Raw genomic sequence first — 20,145 nt, 5'->3', positions numbered from 1 at the left:
GGCTACAGACAGACTATGACCCACATAGTCAACGACTGCCCCCTCTCCAGATTCAAAGGAGGTCTCGAAACTTTACATCAGGCTCAACCTGATGCTGTTGACTGGCTACGGAAGAAGGGCAAATGCTAGAAGAAGAAGTTGTTGTTATCAGTGTCATTGGATAGAACAGAGAGAAATCGAGAGAGTAGAGGAAGACAGAGAGGGGGAGAGAAAGACAGACACTTGCAGACCTGCTTCACCACCTGTGAAGCAACCTCCCTGCAGGTGGGGAGCTGGGGGCTCGAACCAGGATCTTTACACTGATCTTTGCGCTTTGTGCCATGTGCGCTTAACCCATTGTGCCATCGCCCAGCCCCCAGAAATGTTCAATTCTACATCAAGAGACCTGTTTGTGTTCTCTTGCTGGTTCTAATCGGCATTTCATTAAAACAAAACTATTGAGTTGTGAGTTATTCACACATCCTAGATACAAGACACACAGAGACAACCTTAATATATGTATTCCTTGCTTTTTCTGAAAAAGATTAGCTGTTGAAAATGACACAGTAGGGGGCCAGGAGACAGGAGAAGAACATTTTACCATGTGTAAGGTCCTAATTTGAGCCTGTGACTACCACAAGGAGAAAGCGTCACCAGGTGGCACACCTGTTTAAGCAAAACACATCACAGTATACAAGGATGCAGGATCAAGTCCCTGGTCTCCACCTGCAGAGGAAAAGCTTCACGAGTGGTGAAGTAGTGCTACAGGTGTCTCTTTATCTCTTTCATTCTCTATCTCTTTCTTCCTTCTTAATTTCTGTCTCTATCCAAATATAATATATTAGAAGTCTCCTTAATGTTGGGAACTAACTTTACCATCTCTTCCGGTGTCTGGAGGGTGAGGGGCTATGTGTGAGGGTACATTTTATTTTCTGCAGGTGGTGAGGGGATATTTTAGGTTATTTTTCTTCTTGTTGCCAGGACTTCACAGCTCCCTATTCTACACACACACACACACACACACACACACACACACACACACACACACACACACACCATGTTCCAATGCAGTGAGGGCCAGCCAGGAAGGCACCAAGGCCCAGTGATAATTTTGGTGGCAAAAAAAAAAAAAAGGAAGGAAGGAGAGAGAGAGTTGAGGGGCTGGGTGGTGGCACACTTGTGTGAGTGCACGCACGTGTTACCATACACAAGGACACAGGTTCAAGCCTCACAGTGCCCACCTGCAGGGCAAAAGCTTCACAAGTTCACAAGCTCTCTCTATCTTCCTCTTCCTCCATGTTTCTCTGTTTCTATCCAATAAGCAAATTGAAAGTGAGTATGTGTGAAAGAGAAGGAAACATAGTCTAAAAAGATAAATCTGGAAATACCTACTAGCATTCTCTCCCACTAGATCTCTTTGATTCCATTACCTCAGTGACTTTCAAATGAGATTCAGACATCATTCACTCGCATCACAGTATAATTGTTGGGATGAACCAGCCATATGCCACTTGCCATCCTCCGTGTGACTCTCCAGGGGAATATACCAAGAGGGACAGCAGAAGGGTCCAAAGACAAGAAATCTGACGATGTACACACCAATTTATTATTTTTGTAATTTCATTTTTTAACACATTTTGTTTATTTTATCGTAATAAGAGACAAATACAGAAAGAGACCAGAACACTGCTCAGCTCTGGCTTATGGTGGTGCAAGATATTGAACCTGCGAACTCAGAACCTCAAGGATAAAGATTTTTTTGTCTCCGGTGTTATTGCTGGGGCTTGGTGCCTGCACCATGAATCCTCTGCTCGTGGAAGCCATTTTCCCCATTTTGTTGGCCTTGTTGTTTTTATTATTATTGTTGTTATAACTGTTGTTGTCATTGGATAGGACAGAGAGAAATTGAGAGAGGAGGAGAAAACAGAGAGGGGGAGAGAAAGACACCTGCAGACCTGCTTCACCTCCTGTGAAGTGACTCCCCTGCAGGTGGGGAGCCGGGGGCTTGAACCGGGATCCTTATGCTGGTCCTTGTGCTTTGCGCCATGTGCACTTACCCTACTGCGCTACCGCCTGGCCCCCCAGGATGAAGATTTTTTTTGCAGAATCATGACACTATTTCCCCAGCCACCAGTTTATTATTTTTTTTATGAAGCGACTCCCAAAGCCTATGGGAAAACAGTGCAGTGAACCTTGGGCAGCTCTGGCTAGGCCTGCAGACCCTGAGCCATACCTTCAGGTTGCATGGCATCAGGATGCTTGGAAGAAACTAGATGTGAGGCTGGGGGGTGAGGGTGGGGGAACTGGAGCAGCAGAGGGGGTGGGAGTTGGAGGAGGTCAGATCCAGATGTCAGAGCTGCAGTCCCCACCAGGGTAGCGGATCTCATGGACCAGGGCAGGGCCGAGAGGCTCCTTCCCAAAGTCCACCAGGAAGTTGGGGTTTAACTTAAGGCCCCCATTTACGGTGTCTACATCCACCTGCAGCATCACGGAGCCTTCCCTGGTGGGAACAGAAAGGAATAAGGGAGTGGTCAGAGGTGGGCTGTCTCTTGCAACTCAAATCTTGTGAACACAGATGAATCTTGTGAATGTAACTTTTTTTCCTTTGGCAGGGGAGCAGGGGTCTTATGTTTGTGATTTCACCACTCCCTGGATGCTTTTGCATTCAGAGAGGCACCATGGCACCAGAGCTTCCCCTGGTGCTGTGGCATTCCTGTGCGCTGCCAGGTTTTGAACCTGGGCCATACATCTGATGAAGCATGTCTTACCTGTTGAGATAGCTGGCCTGGTTATGTATGTATATATATATATATATGTATGTATGTATGTACGTATGTATGTATGCATTTATTTCCTTTTTGTTGCCCTTGTTTTTATTGTTGTTGTAGTTTATTATTGTTGTTGATGATGTCATCGTTGTTGGATAGGACAGAGAGAAAAGGAGAGAGGAGGTGAAGACAGGAGGGGGAGAGAAAGACACCTGCAGACCTGCTTTACTGCCTGTGAAGAGACTCCCCTGCAGGTAGGGAGCCGGGGGCTTGAACCGGGATCCTCACACCAGTCCTTGTGCTTTGTGCCATGTGCACTTAGCTTGCTGCGCTACCACTTGACTCCCCTGGGTATTTATTTATTTATTTAAGAGAGAAAACCAGAGAGCATTGTCATATTGGATGGCAAAGAAAGTATGAGAAATAGTCAGACATCATTCTGACACATACAGTATGGAAAATCAAAATTTGAATCATCATGTTTGTAAGTTAGACATTGTACTTGATGTTCCATCTCCCAGACTACTCTCTATTTTTCTTCTTTTTTTTTTCCCCTCCAGGGTTATTTCTGGGGCTTGGTGCCTGCGCTATGAATCCACTGCTCCTGGAGGCTATTCCCCCCCCATTTTGTTGCCCTTGCTGTTTATCATTATTGTTGTTGTTGTTATTGTTGTCATTACTGTCATTGTTGTTGGATAGGAAAAAGAGAAATCCAGAGAGGAGGGGAAGACAGAGAGGGGGAGAGAAAGATAGACACCTGCAGACCTGCTTCACTGCCTGTGAAGCAACTCCCCTGCAGGTGGGGAGCCAGGGGCTTGAACTGGGATCCTGACGCCGGTCCTTGTGCTTTGTGCCACGTGCACTTAACCTGAGTTGTGCTACCACTTGACCTCCTCTATTTTTTTTAAAGATTTATCCTTTTTGGGGGCTGGGTGGTGGCACACCTGATTAAGGGCACATATTACAGTATGCAAGGGCCCAGGTTCAAGCCCCCAGCCCCCACTTGCAGGGGGAAATCTTCACAAGTGGTAAAGCAGTGCTGCAGGTGTCTCTCTGTCTCTCTCCCTCTCTATACCCCCTTTCCTCTCAATTTTTGGCTGTCTCTATCAAATAAATAAAGATAATTAAAAAGGATTTATTCTTTTGGCATCCTGGGGTGGGGTGGGGGTGGCACAGTGGACACAATGTTGAGCTCTCAAGTTTGTGGTTCTGAGTTTGATTTTCCATATTGCAGACGCCAGAATGATGTCTGACTGTCTCTCATAAATACTTTTTTCCCCCCAGGGCACTGCTCATCTCTGGCTTATGGTGGTGAGGGCAATTAAATCTGGGATTTTGAAGTCCCAGGCATGAGAGTCTTTTTAAAAAAAATATTTATTTATTCCCTTTTGTTGCTCTTGTTGTAATTATTGTTGTTGTTGGATAGGACAGAGAGAAATAGAGAGAGGAGGGGAAGACAGAGAGGGGGAGAAAAAGACAGACACCTGCAGACCTGCAGACCGCCTGTGAAGCGACTCCCCTGCAGGTCGGGAGCTGGGGGCTTGAACTGGGATCCTGACGCAGGTCCTTGCACTTTGAACCACCTGCGCTTCACCTGCTGTGCTACATCTGACTCCCTTGAGTCTTTTTGCATAACCATTATGCTATCTACTGCTGTCCAGTAAATCCACCTTTAAGAAGAAGAAGGAGGGGAGTCAGGCGGTAGCGCAGTGGCTTAAGTGCAGGTGGCGCAAAGTGCAAGGACCGGTGTAAGGATCCTGGTTGGAGCCCCGGCTCCCCACCTGCAGGGGAGTCGCTTCACAGGCGGTGAAGCAGGTCTGCAGGTGTCTGTCTTTCTCTCCCCCCTCTCTGTCTTCCCTTCCTCTCTCCATTTCCCTCTGTCCTATCCAACAACAATGACATCAAGAATAACTACAACAATAAAACAACAATGGTAGCAAAAGGGAATAAATAAGTAAATAAATAAATATTTTAAAAAAAGGAGGAGGAGAAGGAGAAGAAGAAGAAGAAGAGGAGAAAGAAGGCAGTGCTTAGATGTATTTGTATGTTAGGAGAGAGAACACTGCTCATCCCAGATATATGGTGTTGCTGTGGATTGAACCTGTGACCTCTGTGGCCTCAGAAATTCAAGCCCTGTCTCTATCAGGCTAAGCTCTCTCCCTGGCCTGGGAACAGGGCCTGAGTGGTGGAGGGGAAGATGGAGTGCTCAGGAGTTTGCAGAAAGCCCCGTGAGTCCCCTGTAGGCAGGCAGCTCCCACCCCAACCCCCCACTGGGCCCCTCACCTGATGAGGTCAGGGTAGAACTGCTTGTCCCAGACACTGTACAGTGATGTGGTGACATAGAGGCGCTTCCCATCAAGGCTGAGCTGGATCATCTGGGGGCCACCGGCCACACGCTTCCCCTGAGGAAACCACAACTCAGACTCCAGGGTGACACATCCATCCCTGGGTGCTCCTGAGCATGGACAGAACCTGTCCCTACTCTCCAGCAAGATTGGGGGATCTGAGGTGGGGGTGGGGAGGGGAGGGGAGGCCTCACCTTGACCACCAGAGGCTCCGGCTGGGCCTTGAGCTCCCGGTCCTCCAGCACCTGCACAGGACCTCCTTTAGTGATGCTGCCTCCGAGGAAGAGCTGGGTGTGGCGGAGGAGGGAGGCAAGAGCAGACAGCACAGTTGTGGATTATTGTAAGAACAGACCCCATCAAGGCTCGCCACAGCACCCCCATTTTGGCTTCATCTGCACCTTCCTGCTCACCTCCAGTCTGGTCACACCCTCTCTTTCTTCCCCAGACTCTCTTAAAATTTATTTATTTATTTATTTATTTATTTATTTATATAAACCCACCAGGGTTATCATTGGGGCTCAGTGTCTGCATGTCTGCATGTCTGCACAACAAATTCACTGCTCACTGGTCCTTTTTTTTTTTTTTTTTTTTATAGAACAGAGAGAAGTGAGAGAGGAGGGAAGAGAGAGAGAGAAAGACAGAGAGAGAGTCGTGCAGCACAGCTCCACCGGTTGTGACGTTTCCCCCTTGCATGTGGGGGCTGCTGCTTGAACCTGAGCCACTGCACATGGTAATATGGGTACTTAACTGGGTGCACCATGGCTTGGCCCCTCTTCTTCTTCTTTTTAAAATTTCTTTTAAACTAATTTATTTATTGGATGGAGATAGAGAAAAATTGAGAGGGCAAAGGGAGATAAAGAGGAAGAGAGACATCTGCAGCACTGTTTCACCATTTGTGAAGCTTCTCCCACTGCAGGTGGGGACAGTGGACTTGAACCCAGATACTTGTGCATTGCAACATGTATCCTTAACTAGATGTGTCACCACCTGGCCCTTGGCCCCTCTTGTTAAAGATTTATTTTAGTCTAGGGAGAGAGTGTAGTGGTTTTGCAAAGACTTTCATGCTTTAGGCTCTGAGGTCCCAGGTATCCCTAGCACCACCACCATAGGTCAGAGTTGATCAGCACTCTGATCTCTTTCTCTCTTATTAAAATAAATAAAATATTAAAAGAGCTTCCTTATTATATAAAACTGATTTATTTAAAAATAATTTTATTAGTTTATTTTTGTATTTTAAAATTATTTATTCCTTTTTGTTGCCCTTGTTTTATTATTATAGTTATTATTGTTATTGTTATTGATGTCATCACTGTTGGATAGGACAGAGAGAAATGGAGAGAGGAGGGGAAGACAGGGGTGGGGGAGAGAAAGACAGACACCTGCAGACCTGCTTCACTGCTTGTGAAGCGACTTCCCTGCAGGTGGGGAGCTGGGGGCTTGAACCGGGATCCTTACACTTAATTTGTTTTTAATGAAAGAGAGATAGATATATAGAGACCAGAGCACTGGTCAGCCCTGGCTGATGATGGTGCTGAGGATTGAACCAGGGACCTCAGAGCCTCAGGTATGCTAGTCTTGCACAACCATGATGTTTTCTCCCTCGATCCTTAAAAAGATTTATTCATTCATTTATGAGAGAGAGAGATAGAGAGACAGAGACAGAAAGAGAGTCAGAGAGAGAATTAGATATCACTCTGGTATATGCAATGCCAGGGACCATACTTGGGACATCATGCTCAGAAGTTCAGGATTTTGTCCAGAGCACCCCTTCTGGGATGCCTAGACTCTCTTCTTCTGCCCTCCCAGTCCCTTGCTTGGCCTCACCTGTCCTGTGAGGCGTGGCTTCTTCGGGTCAGAAATGTCGTACTGACGCAGGTCCCCATGCAGCCAGTTGCTGAAGTAGAGGAAGCGGTCATCGAGGGACAGCAAGATGTCTGTGATCATGCCTGGAGGGGAAGTGGGGTGGGGTGGGGTTCACCTGAGAACTCTGGTCCCCAGGCCAGGAGCCAGTCTCCCCGCCTCATCTGCCCAGAACTCACCTGGCATTTCAGGCAGCATCCAGCCCTGTACTTTCTTGGGGGGCACTTGGATCACCTTCTCCACAGACCATGTGCCACCCTGCATATGGAGGTAGAGGAGGGTAGAGTCAGGAGGTGAAGACAAGGTGAGCCTGTTGGATTTGGTGGTGTGTGTATAGGTCATATCTGAGGTCCTCCAGGGCCTTGGATGGGAGACAGTGGACACGAGTCATCTTGTTATTGTGACCTATAACTCCTGTGCAAGTCTCCCAAGGCCAGGGCCACACAGGCAATACTACTGAGCAGCACATTGCTTAGTGCCTAACATTGGAGCTCCGAAAGAGAGAGGGGGACGGGGGGGGGGGAGAAAGAAAAAAAACTATGGAAGGAAACACTCCACCATTCTTGGAGCTTCCCTTGGTGCTGTGCATGGTGCTCCCATGTGGTGCCTGGGGTTTAGACCCAGATCCTAATGTAAAGTGTGTGCTCTATGGGGTGAGCTATCTATCACCCACCTCCCTGGCTCTGGAATTAATGTATTAACACAGACTGCCAGGGTTTCAGGAGAAGAGAGCCTAGGGCTGACTGAAGAGATGTGGGGCAGAGAGAAATAAAGGTGGAATGAGAGACAGAGAGACACCTGCAGCACTGCTTTACTGCTTGTGAAGTTCCCCTCTGCAGGTGGGAACCTGGGGCTTGAGCCTGGGCCTTGGTACATGGTAACATGTGTGCTCAACTGGGGTTGCCACTGCCAGCCCTGATCACCTCATTCTTGTAGAAGCGCTGGATGTTGGAGCTTAGTGTGCAGCCCACGAAGCCCTGGGCAGCTGCCGGGTTGTGGAGGAAACGGATCTCCAGTGGGATGAACCCATCCTGTAGGGGCAGGGTCTGCACGATCACATGGCGCTGCCAGTCCCACACGTATAAGTTTCTCCCGTACTTCCCTGGCATGGGGATGGGCCGAGGTCAGCTCAGGAGTCGGGAGGGGAGGGGGTCAAAGGTTGGTGCAGAGTCCAGGGCACAAGGTTAAAAAGCAATTTGGCAGAGCCAGAAGGGGGCACAGTGGATAAGGTGTTGGACTCTCAAGCATTAGGTCCCGAGTTCAATTCCTGGCATCACATGTGCCATAGTGATGCACTGGTTCTCTAAGTAAAATAAATAAATAAGTAAAGCTTTTGGTGGAAGAGATAGTATAATCATTATGCAAAAAATAAAAAAACACCCCTGGAGGTTCAATCCCTCACACCACTATAAGCCAGAGCTGAGCAGTGTTTTGGCAATAATAATAATAATAATAATTTTAATTTTAAAAGGGCAGGGAAGATAGCATAATGGTGATGCAAAAAGATGCATAATGGTGATGGCTAAGGCTCTAAGGTTCAATCCCTTGCACCACCATAAACCAGAGTTGAGAAGTACTCTGGTAAAAATAAAATAAAATGGGAGTTGGACGGTGGCACAGCCGGTTAAGTGCACATGGCACAAAGTGCAAGGACCAGCATAAGGAGGCCAGTTCGAGCTCCCAGCTCCCCACCTGCAGGGGAGTTGCTTCATAGGCAGTGAAGCAGGTCTGCAGGTGTCTTTCTTTTTCTCCCCTTCTCTGTCTTCCCCTCCTCTCTCCATTTCTCTCTGTCTTATCCAACAACGACAACATCAATAACAACAGTAATAACTACAGCAATAAAAAACAAGGTCAACAGAAGGGAAAATAAATAAAATAAAATAAAGCTTTTAAAAAGTAGGTTGAAGAGATCAGAACAAATGAGCAAGTTAAAGGACTTGCACAGCCTCAGCTGCCATTACCCCAGTAGTCTGAGTGGGAGTCCACAGATGAGAAGGAGGAGGGCTGGAGAGTAGGCTTGGAAGCAGAAAGCTAGTGTTAGCCTTTGCATGAACTGCTGCCAGTCCCTGGGGATTGGGTGGGGTGGGAGGGTGGAGTTTGTTACCTGCTTGGACGTCAGCAGGGTTGAAGCCCTCTTTGAAGACACTGGGAACCCCCCACTCAGTACTGATCATGACATTGTGCCTGGGCTGGTACCAGAAGTCATAGCCCATGGGTGCGGCCCCCCCAGGCTGCTCCCATGTTCCCTTCACCTCAAAGGTCTCTCCATCCAGCAGCACGAATCCCCCTGGACAGGGAAGGAAGGAGAGAGGAGGGTGAAGGTTGCAGGCACTATCACTCCCCACATCCCATAGAGTCAAATGCCTATGTTCCTTTCACTGGGCTCCCCAGACCACTAATTAAATTCAGGTGGCAGAGGGGCTCAGCAGCAGCTGGAGAGGTGGAGACTCACTCTCTGAGCACCTTGCTACAAGGGCCAGCCCTGCCCCCAGGCCCTAGGAGGAGTCGTCTCCCCAGAGCCCAGACTTCTTGGGCCCAGCACCCTATGCTTGTCTTCGCAGGCTCTCATTTTTGTTGTGGGATTCCTCGTAGAGTCTAAGTTCTATTTTGTCCAGTTAAAAAATAAATTGGTCCCCATAAGCTGGGGCCCTAATTGGGGAGTTCTGAGATTCCCAAATAGACATGATGGGCCTAGACCTCAAATAAATCCCTCTCTCCATTGTTACCGGTCGTTTCTATGAGGAACAACACAATAGCCCCTTTGTGGGCCCCCATAGGACCTTGTCCTCAACTTGGATCAACAATGGTAGAGAATGTTCCATCCTCCGAAGGGAGACTGGACAATATACTCTATGCTACACCTGAGGAAGATGGGTCCTGATATTGGGGCAGCTTGGCATGTTCCTACTCGTGACTACAGAATGTGAGCTCAGATCTACAGGGATGCAGAGGTCACACAGGCTCCTAAGCTGAATATGGGCCCCAGATCACATCAAATCAATGGGGTTTACAGTCAACAATATTTATACACCTTTCCCATATTTGGGAGCTACTCTTTTCCCTGATCCAGCTTTCTGGTACTTCTGTCAGCCATGATATCATCTCCTCAGACAATAATTAGGATCCACCTGCATATCAGATTTCAGGCTCAGGCAAAAACAAAAACAAACAAACAAACAAACAAAAAACCAGTAGTATAGCCACAGGCCTTTTGGAATATAACTAAAATATGCCTACAAGCTATCTACAAAACAGAGGACCCCCCCCAACTTCATCTGCACTGTTCCAGTCTTTAGGTCCATGATTGTTTAACAATTTGTTTGGCTTTGTTTGTTAACTCTCTTTTCAACCTCCAGGTTCCAGTTGCTAGCATGATGCCGACCAGACTTTCCTGGAAGACAACCCCATCAATGTGTCCTGGAGCTCTGCTTCCCCAGAGCCCCACCCTACTAGGGAAAGAGAGAGACAGGCTGGGAGTATGGACCGACCAGTCAACGCCCATCCATGTTCAGCAGGGAAGCAATTACAGAAGCCAGACCTTCCACCTTCTGCATCCCACAATGACCTAGGGTCCATAATCCCAGAGGGATAAAGAATAGGAAAACTATCAAGGGAGGGAATCAGTTACGGAGTTCTGGTGGTGGGAATTGTGTGGAGTTGTACCCCTCTTATCCTATGGTTTTGTCAATGTTTCCTTTTTATAAATAAAAAGTTAAAAAAAAATTGGTGACCCAGGAGGTGGCTCAGTGACTAGAGCACTGGACCCAAAAGCATGAGGTTCTGAGTTCAATCTCCGGCGATGCTCTGGTTTTCCCTCTTCTCTCCTTTCTCACACAAGTAACTAAGACCTTTAAAATTTTTTGTAGGTAGACACATTGTTATCACCTGTAATTCAACACAAATTCCCATCATGTTTTTCTTGACTCAGTATATCTTGAGACTTCAACATTTCTTTACAAATTGCTAGCTCTCGACTCCTAAGTCTAGACAGGTTGTGCTCTCTCCATATCCTGGGACAAGTATCTAAATGGACCTACAGCAGTGAACTTAGCTGGATAATTTCTCTGAGGCGCCACTCCAAGCTCCCAAAGGGGAGTCCTCATGAAACAGTGAGGGGCTGGAGAGAGGGAATGTAGTGTTGTAGTTAGAACTCATCTGGCTGGGCTCAGGTTGAGGACTTGTGTCCCAGCTCTGCACCTTGTTTGCTGTTTGACTCTGGGTGCCCAAGTTTTTCTTGTCTTGAGCACAGGGATCTGTAGCCCAGCAGGTGGTGCAGTAGATAAATCACTGGACTCAAGCACAAGGTCCTGAGTTCAAGCCCTGACACTGCATGTGCCAGGGGGATGTTTTGGTTCTCTCTCTCTTCCTCCTCTAGATAAATACAAATTTTTAAAATAGGTTGTGTCTGGCACATAGGAGACATTTTGTAAATGTCAATTCTCATCAGACCCTAAACAAGACAGCAAATGTGAGGACTGGAATTCTAGGGGGCCGGGTGGTGTGCATGTGGTTGAGCTCACATGTTACAACGAGCAAGGACTCAGGTTCAAGCTCCTGGTCCCCACCTGCAAGGGGAAATTTTTGCAAGTAGTGAAGCAGCACTGCAGGTGACCTCTCTTTTCATCTCTATCTCCCCCATCCCTCTCAATTTCTGGCTGTTTCTATCCAATAAATGAATAAAGATAATAAATTTTTTTTTTTTTTAAAAAAAGGGAAGGAATTCTAAGGACTCTGAGGTTTGCTCATGAAGTCAGGAAGGCCGATACTAAATACATGTGTTTTCTGGGGTCATGCCTGAGCTCATATTCCCCTAGATCACACCATTCTAAAGATAACATTTTTATTCATTTATTTTATCAGTGAGACCAGAATACAACTCTTCTCTGATCTCTGGCATACGTTGGTATTAAACCTGGGTTCTCAGGCACTAATGCTCTGACCTATCTCAGACTGTAATTTTTTTTTGGCCACCAGTATTATTTCTGGGGCTTGACTCCACTGCTTAAGGCAACTTTTTCTTTTCTTTTTTTTTAGATAGAGGATGAGAGGCAGAGATATACAGAGAGGGAGGAGAAGAGAGACACTACAGTACCACTCCACTGCTCATGAAGCTTCCCCCACTGCAGGATTTCCCATGTGGTAGCTGGGGGATCAAAACCAGGGCCCTGTGCATGGTGACTTGTGAGCTCTACCAAATGAGCCATGTCCTGGTCTCCTAGACTGTAGCTTTTGGGTGAATTCACAAGTCAAGGTTGAACTTCATGAAATAACTGAAACAACATAGACTCAACTCTAGCTTAGAAACGGGACGAGACCCAGCTTGTGGCTCTCCCTGGAATTCCTCTCCCCCCCCCACCTCCCCCCACTTGGAACCTGCTTCTTCCACAGATGTGACTTCTGAGTCTGCCGTTACCTTTGCCATTGCCCTTAGGGTCTCCCAGTGCGCTGATCATCACCTCCCCACTGGCCAGGCAGTGGCTTGTGTGGAGGTAGCCCAGGCCACACTTGTCATGGATGTCCTGGGGCTCGATGACCTGGAGGGAGGCAAGGGAGGTTTCAGAATTTTCATTGTGGATTTACATCTATATGATTCTACTCCCCGCAGACTTTAAATTTTTTCTAGGTAGCGGGTAAGAGGGAAAGAGAAAGACAGAGAGAAGGAGACACAACACAACACTGGTGCACTACTTGAAAGCTTCCCCTGTGCTGTGGTACTCCCATGCGGTGTTCAGGGGCTTGAACTAGGTCCCCACACATGGTAAAGCATGTCCTCTACCAAGCAAGTCATTCATTTGAAAAATATTTATTTATTTATTCCCTTTTGCTGCCCTTGTTGTTTTATTGTTGTAGTTATTATTGTTGTTGTTATTGATGTTGTTGTTGGATAGGACAGAGAGAAATGGAAAGAGGAGGGGAAGATAGAGAGAGGGAGAGAAAGACCTGCCTCACTGCTTGTGAAGCAACTCCCCTGCAGGTGGGGAGCCGGGGACTCGAACCAGGGTCCTTACACTGGTCCTTGCGCTTTGGGACACCTACACTTAACCCGCTGCGCTACCGCCCAACTCCCAAGTAAGTCATTTTTTTCTTTTTTTAAAAAATTTTTTATATTTATTTATTTTCCCTTTTGTTTTTCATTGTTGTTGTAGTTATTATTTTTGTTATTGATGTCATTGTTGTTAGATAGGACAGAGAGAAATGGAGAGAGGAGGGGAATACAGAGAGGGGGAGAGAAAGACAGACACTTGCAGACCTGCTTCACCACCTGTGAAGTCATTCCCCCTGCAAGTGGGGAGTCAGGGCTTGATCCGGAATCCTTACGCCTGTCCTTGTGCTTCACTCCACGTGCACTTAACTCACTGCGCTATCTCCCGACTCCCCAGGTAAGTCATTTCTTTGTGCCCCAGAAATGTGTCAGAATCTTCCAGAGCTTGGGATTCCCATTCACTTCTCCGGCACTCCCCTATATCTCTATGATATATATATATATATATATATATATATATATATATATATATATATTCATTTATTTTGAATAGAGACAGAGAGAAATTAAGAGTGAAGTGGAATTAAGAGGGAAAGAGAAAAAGACACCTGCAAACCTGTTTCACTACTCATAAAGCTTGCCACCTGTTGATGGGGATGGGGGCTTGAACCCAGGTCCTTATGCACTGTACTGTGTATGCTCAGCCAGGTGCTCTACCATCTGACCCTGGTTTATTTAATCTTTCTTTCTTTCTTTCTTTCTTTCTTTCTTTCTTTCTTTTTCTTTTTGCTACCAGAGCTATCGCTGGGGCTTGATGTCTGCACTATGAATCTACCTACCACTTTTTACATGTTTTTCTTTCCCTTTTTACTCGAGAAGATAGAAATTGAGAGGGAAGGGAGCTAGAGAGGGGCAGGGAAAGATATACACATTCAGGCCTACTTCACTGCTCATGAAGCACCCCCCCCCCATATCAATGTATGTTTAACCAGGTTTTTCCTTTTTAGATAAAGAGAACATGGGGCTTTGGAACCTCATGCATGAGAGTCTCTTTGCATAACCACTATGCTCTCTCCCCTGCCCTGAATCTGACTTCTTTTCCTTCAAGTTAGGGGCACTGTTCTCTCGGGGCAGAGATGGCAAAGATTCTGTTCTTGAGGGAGAGTCAGAGTTTTGCAGAGTCTTCAGGCAGACAGCTCTGACTGCTCTGTCTGTCTGGAAGATGCTCACAGTCCTGGGAGATCAGATGCCGGGCTCACTGACTTTATATCCTTGGCAGTCAGCTAATTGCCAAGTAAGACGTACTCAACCATGTGCTTAAGGATTAGAGGCACCTGCTTAAAGGAAGTGAGGGCCTATGACTGCCTGAGAAATAATGGCTCCTTCCCCTCCTGGAGTCAAAGCAAGAAGCTACAAATGTCAGCAGGCAGAGGACTGGACTTGCAGGCTTATGGTCCCAAATTCAGTCCCTGGCATGATGTATACCAGAGTGATGCTTTAGTTCTCTCTTTTGTTAATAAACAACAACAACATTTTTTTTTTTTTAGCGGGGGGAGCTAGGGAGTGTGGATGAGATTGCTAAACCAGTAGAGAGGACGTTATGCCCTGCCTGGCACCACATGGGGACACCATACAAAGAAGCTTCATAAGCAATGCTGTGGTGTCTCTCCTTATCTTCCTCTTTCTCCCTCTCTGTCTCGGTCTTTATTTGAAAAAAAGGAAAGCAAAATTCCACTGGGAGTGGTGGAATCAAGACAAGGAATTGCAGCCAAGCCCTGGGTGGCAGGGAGAAATGAAGTAGAGCAGAGCAGAGCAAAGCGAACAAAACAAGACAACTTCCTCCCTTCTACTCAGTGCCCAGCCACACGAAGCACATCTGGGTAACTGTACTCTGAAAACTAACCTCTCTGCCTGCTGCTGAGCCCAGACCCTGCAGGAGCTGAAAGTGGCTACTTTAGGACCAGCTTCCTGCCCTCGGGCTGCAGGTGGCAGCTGGTACATTAAGGGCCAGGGCAGCCAGGCTAGAGAACTCGCCTTGTGTAGCTTGGGGGCCCGCGGCTCAGAGCCCACGTCCACAACATAGATTCGGGAGGAGATGAGACTGGGCAGCACTAGCTTGGTGCGTGACTTAGTGCTGTCTCCGAAGCAGCTGCTGCAGGTGTTCCAGCCTGAGTGGTGCAGCTCGTCCTTCATGTAGGGCATAGGCAGCCGGTGGATGACCTGAGACGGGGGTGTGGGGGGAGAGGGTTGTGTTCACCACATCGCACGTGGAAGGACGCGCCCCACTCTGGGACAAAGGGGGTGCTCTTGGACAGTGCACCCAGGGAGGGCATCGCCGGCCAGGTCTGAGGCGTTTCAGGGTGTTCGGGTGCCCAAGCCCCTCCTGACCTGGCAATACTGAGGAGACTTGGGATCGACATCCACGGTGGCCAGATAGTCTGGGGCCTCAGTCCCAGTGCTTCGGTAAATACAGGGCACGTAGACAATCTCCTCTCTGGGTCCTGGAGGGTAAAAAGCAGGCAGTGGGCAGGGTTTCAGTGGGGTAGGTGGTAGGGCAGGTGCAGAACTGGGCGCGACCCCTAGGCCGGGAACCAATAAGGGTTGTGCAGTAATGTGACCCTGCCCAACAGCCCAGGAACCAGTAGAAAGTATGCAGTGTTGCCTGTGGCCCCGCCACCAGCCAGTAGGGGGCGCTGGCTTACGCGTAGCATTTACCTTTCATGGCCTCCAGAGGGGTAGCGTAGCCAGGACCACAATCCCCGCATTTCTTAGCTGGTGAAACAAGTAGGGGTGGGATGGTTAGCAGGACCAGGCTCTGGACAGTGAAGATTCCTTTCCTACCTGCTGCAACTCAGATCCAGCTTGCCTCGCTGCTAAAGCAGCTTCCTCCTGCAGTCCCAGGTCACCATCATTACCCTCTTTTCCCAGTGCCCTCAAAACCCTGATGAATGTGTGATCAAGGCCGGCAGAGCTCAGAGATGACGCCTGAAGGTGGGCAGGTATTCCAGCAGCCCCCAGGAGGGGTCAGTCAGTCAGGCAGCAGCAGAGGCTGTGTGGTGTAGGAATTATGACCTCAACATGGGTTGCCTTCCCAGCCATAAAGCCTGGGCCAATGAACTTCTCCAACTTTTCACAGGTGGTGAAGCAGGTCTGCAGGTGTCTTTCTCTCCCCCTCTCTGTCTTCCCCTCCTCTCTCCATTTCTCTCTGTCCTATCAAACAACGACAACATCAACAACAACAACAACAATAATAACTACAACAACAATAAAAAACAAGGGCAACAAAAGGGGAAATAAATAAATAAATATTAAAAAAATTTAAAAAAACTTCTCCAGCTTCAAACTTCCATCATCTGTAAAAAGCCCGGGAGATGGTAGAGTAGATAAAGCAGTGAACTAGTGAGGATTCTCAAGAATGAGGTGAGTTTTATCCTTGATATTGCATTTGCCAGATGCTCTGCTTCTCTCTCATAAACAAACAAATAAATCTTAAAATATATTACAATGGGCCAGAGAGACAGCATAGCAATTTATACAATAGACTTTCATGCCTGAGGCTTAGAGGCCCCAGGTTTAATCCCAGGCACTATCATAAGTGCTCTGGTTAAAAAAAAAAGAAGGGACCAGGCTGTGGCACAGCTGGTTGAGTGCACACATTAGAGTGCACAAGGACCAGAGTATAAACTCCTTCTCCCCATCTGTAAGGGAAAAGTTTTTTTTTTCTTTTTACCCCCTTTTGTTGCCCTTGTTATTTTATTGTTGTAGTTATTATTGATGTTGTTGTTGTTAGATAAGACAGAGAGAAATGGAGAGAAGAGGGGAAGACAGAGAGGGGAAGAGAGAGATAGACATATGCAGACCTGCTTCGTCGCCTGTGAAGCAAACCCCCTGCAGGTGGGGAGCCAGGATCCTTATGCCAGTTCTTGCACTTCACATCACGTGCTCTTAACCAGCTGCACTACCGCCTGACCCCCAAGGGGAAAGTTTTATGGGCAGTAAAGCAAGTCTGTAGGTGTCTCTCTTCCTCTCTATCATCCCCCTTCCCTCTTGATTTCTCTCTGCTTCTAAAAAATAAATAAAATACAAAGAATTAAAAAAAAAACTACTTTTTTTCTTTTTAGGAGTCAGAGGAATGTTTGATTTCACTGTTCCCAGCTAAGTTTTTAAAATAATAATAATAATAATTTTTAATGAAAAAGGTAGGAGGAGAGAAAGAACCAGACATCACTCTGGTATATGTGCTCCCAGGGAATGAACTCAGGGATCATGCTTGAAGATCTAGTGTTTTATCCACTGTGCCACCTCCAGACCACCCAGCTCAGTTTTTTTCTTTTTCTTTTATTTTATTGATTTAATAATGATCGACAAAATTGTACGATAAGAGGGGTACAATTCCATACAATTTCTACCACCAGAGTTCTGTATCACATCCTCTCCATTGGAAGGTTCCCTGTTCTTTATCCCTCTGGGAGTATGGACCCAGGATCATTATGGGGTACAGAAGGTGACAACTATTTTTTTCAATTCAAATTCTGAGACCGTGTGTGTTGGGAAGAAGGGGACACACAGAGCCAGAACTTCTCCCTGTGCCGTGGCATTCCTAGGTGCCAGGGCTGGAAACTTGGCCACATGCATGCATGGTAAGGCAGACACCCTACCCAGTGAGCTATCCCTGCAGCCCTTAGAGTGGGTTTTATATGTAGTCTACAGGGAGGGGCAGCTTGGATCCTGCTTGGAGGGAGCCAGTAGGCTGGGTAGTGGTGAACACCTCTCAGAAGGAGAGGGCTAGGCCTGCTGGGCTCCACCTCCTGCAAGACCTGGGGAATTTCCTCCTTTCTCCTCTGGGTCAGGACCTGGGGCTGCAGTCCAGATCCTGGTTTATATAACCAAGAGTTTGGGAGGGGCTAAGAGGCTGAAGTTCAAGGCTGTGGAGCTGAGAGCAGCTGGATATTCCCCAGATGGACACCATGCACACCTGGTCTTGAGCCAGACACTTTTATCTGTTAAGTCAGGTGCTGGGACCAATTCTAAGACTCTCAGAGGCCCCCAACAGTGTTGCAGTGAGAGGCCCTTCTAATCCTCCCACTCCTCCTGGTTCCCAGCAGTGTGCAGGGAAGCCACACTGACCTGTTGGCCCAGAGTCTTAGGGGCTGATAAGGTGGTCTGAGCTTGCGCCCTGGGAGGTACTGGGAGGAGGGCTAGACTGAAAGGGAGGGAGGCAGGGTGATGTAGGTTGGAAGAAATCCTGGAATGGAGCTCTCAGGACTGACCACACATGGGGAGACTAGAGTAGGCAGAACCGAACCCCACCCTGGTGTGCAGGCCTTGGGGCAGGGAGGTGGGTCCCCCCACCCCAAAATTTGCTTTGGCCTGTGACTTAGGAGGTTGAGAGGCAGCAGTGGTGTCAGGGACCAGTGTCAAAGCTCCTTCATGTTTGGTGATTGTCACCTTCACCTGCTAAGATATCCTGCCAGTAATGATATCCTGTTTTCTGCTCCAGGTGGCCAGGACGGTCAGATAAGACCAGGTATGCAGAAGCTCTCTGGTAAAGAAGTATTTTATAACTTTTTTTTAAGTTATGAAGGGCTGGTGGTGGTTGCTAGGTAATGCAGCTGGTTAAGTGTACATGTTACAAAGCACACAAGAACCAGGGTTCAAGTCCACTCCTCCTCCCCCGTTACTTACCTGCAGGGGGAAGCTTCACAGTGAAGTAGTGTTGCAGGTATCTCTCTCCCTCTTTATTGCCCCTTTCCCTCTTAATTTCTCTCTCCAATAAAGCCAGCAAGCCAACAAATAAATAAAGTATTTTTTAAAATAACTGAAATGAGGGACAACCCCAAGCAGTATCTGATGCTCAGAGACCAGGATGGGGATGAGTGTGGAGAAGGGGGTAGGGTAGGGTGAGAAAGCTGTCATCTCCAAAAGAACTAAGGAGATTTGTTCTGCTAGGGCAGAGCTGGCACTGGGGGTGGGGGAAACATTGAAGAGCGGTTTATACATTGGACTCTCATGTCTGAGGCTCTCAGGTCCCAAGTTCAAACCCCAGCACCAGCATAAGCCAGAGCTGAGCAGTGCTCTGGTCTTTTTCCTTGCATTAAAAGTAAAGAATATATGTTTATATATAGAAGGCATTAAGATAAGAGTGGGGCGGTAGCACAGCGGCTTAAGCGCACGTGGCACGAAGTGCAAGGACCGGAGTAAGGATCCTAGTTCAAGCCCCTGGCTCCCCACCTGCAGGGGAGGCACTTCACAGGCAGTGAAGCAGGTCTGCAGATGTTTATCTTTCTCACCCCCTCTGTCTTCCCCTCCTCTCACCATTTCTCTCTGTCCTATCCAACAACAATGATGACATCATCATCAACAACAATAACTACAACAACAACGGCAAAAAAAGGGAAAATAAGTAAATAAATAAAATAAAAAGAAGGCATTAAGACATGTGTATACACTGCTTGGTCACAAGGAGACATGGGCATGAAAAGGGGCTGCCTTGAAACTCTCAAAGTCGAGCAGGCCTCGGTGTCACTTGATTCCCCCCAAGCATCTCGGAGTGTTTTTGGTCTGAGATGAAACCAGAGCCAGCTGGTGGGACTTTCTGATGCCAGGCTGAGTGCCGGGAAGACCCCAGCCGAGGAAGGAAGCACTTCCTAGGGACATAGGCACACATCTCTCAGCTTGATCTCCATCTCCACGAGCAGGGGTGGGGACAGGAGGACATTAGGGACACAGAAACAAGCCTTCAGCAAGAGAGTAAACTCCCTGATTTCCTCCTCCAGTGAGGGGCGATGGGGGCTCCCTACAGAGTGAGGGGGCACCTTGGGCTTAGAGTCACAAGCTGACAGACCCCGACCCCAGATACAAGCAGCATGTCTGTCTCCTTCGGTGTCGTGTCAGCCATTCAGGAAGTTCCCCCCCACACACAGCCTTGCCCCCCTGCTTTCCTCAGCTGCCTTGGCCTCAGCTGGGTAGCTGGCTAGAAACCCAGGGTTACACTTCCCAGCCTTTCCTCTGCCATCCCTCCCAGAAACCTGGGTTAAGCAGAGGCAAGTGGTGCTCTTTTCCCCCAACCATTTTCTCCCTGGGTCTCCTTTCATCTCCAGGGTAGGCAGCCCCCTCTTACCCATGCTGGGTTCTGGACAGTGCTGGTTCAGAGGAGGCAGAATAGATGGAGGAGAGCTGTGCCAGTATTCCTTTGAAAGAAGGGTCAGAG

General features: G+C 47.8%; 2 protein-coding genes across 3 annotated transcripts in view; one reads left to right on the top strand and one right to left on the bottom strand.

The window, feature by feature from the left end:
• The window catches only part of LOC132541367 (proline-rich proteoglycan 2-like), a 23,896-nt gene extending 21,179 nt beyond the window's left edge, over window positions 1-2,717 (top strand). For both annotated transcript variants that reach the window (XR_009552569.1, XM_060201697.1), the window contains exon 3: window positions 2,592-2,717. Coding sequence is in view for 1 of the 2 variants with exons in the window: in XM_060201697.1 (XP_060057680.1) it covers window positions 2,592-2,616 (25 nt within the window). In the remaining variant the exon portion in view is untranslated. The remainder of the gene's footprint in view (window positions 1-2,591) is intronic.
• Window positions 1,582-20,145, bottom strand: SELENBP1 (selenium binding protein 1). The gene is made up of 12 exons (XM_007530648.3): window positions 20,056-20,145; window positions 15,651-15,707; window positions 15,324-15,436; window positions 14,970-15,155; window positions 12,366-12,486; window positions 9,057-9,239; window positions 7,876-8,054; window positions 7,132-7,210; window positions 6,917-7,038; window positions 5,287-5,379; window positions 5,031-5,149; window positions 1,582-2,479 (listed from the first exon to the last, which is right to left on the bottom strand). Exons 1-12 carry the CDS (start codon window positions 20,057-20,059, stop codon window positions 2,317-2,319), a joined length of 1,419 nt encoding a protein of 472 aa, XP_007530710.2. The 5' UTR covers window positions 20,060-20,145; the 3' UTR covers window positions 1,582-2,316.

Source organism: Erinaceus europaeus, chromosome 11, assembly GCF_950295315.1.
Source record: "Erinaceus europaeus chromosome 11, mEriEur2.1, whole genome shotgun sequence".
Classification (NCBI taxonomy): domain Eukaryota; kingdom Metazoa; phylum Chordata; class Mammalia; order Eulipotyphla; family Erinaceidae; genus Erinaceus; species Erinaceus europaeus.
The sequence above is the reverse complement of the archived record's forward strand: the minus strand, read 5'-3'. Positions and strand labels throughout refer to the sequence as shown.

Coding starts and splice junctions, on each gene's coding strand:
- SELENBP1 (XM_007530648.3), bottom strand. Junction 8,055..9,056: donor CCCTGCTGACGTCCAAGCAG/GTAACAAACTCC, acceptor TCCCCATGCCAG/GGAAGTACGGGAGAAACTTA. Junction 5,380..6,916: donor AGCCACGCCTCACAGGACAG/GTGAGGCCAAGC, acceptor CGCCACACCCAG/CTCTTCCTCGGAGGCAGCAT.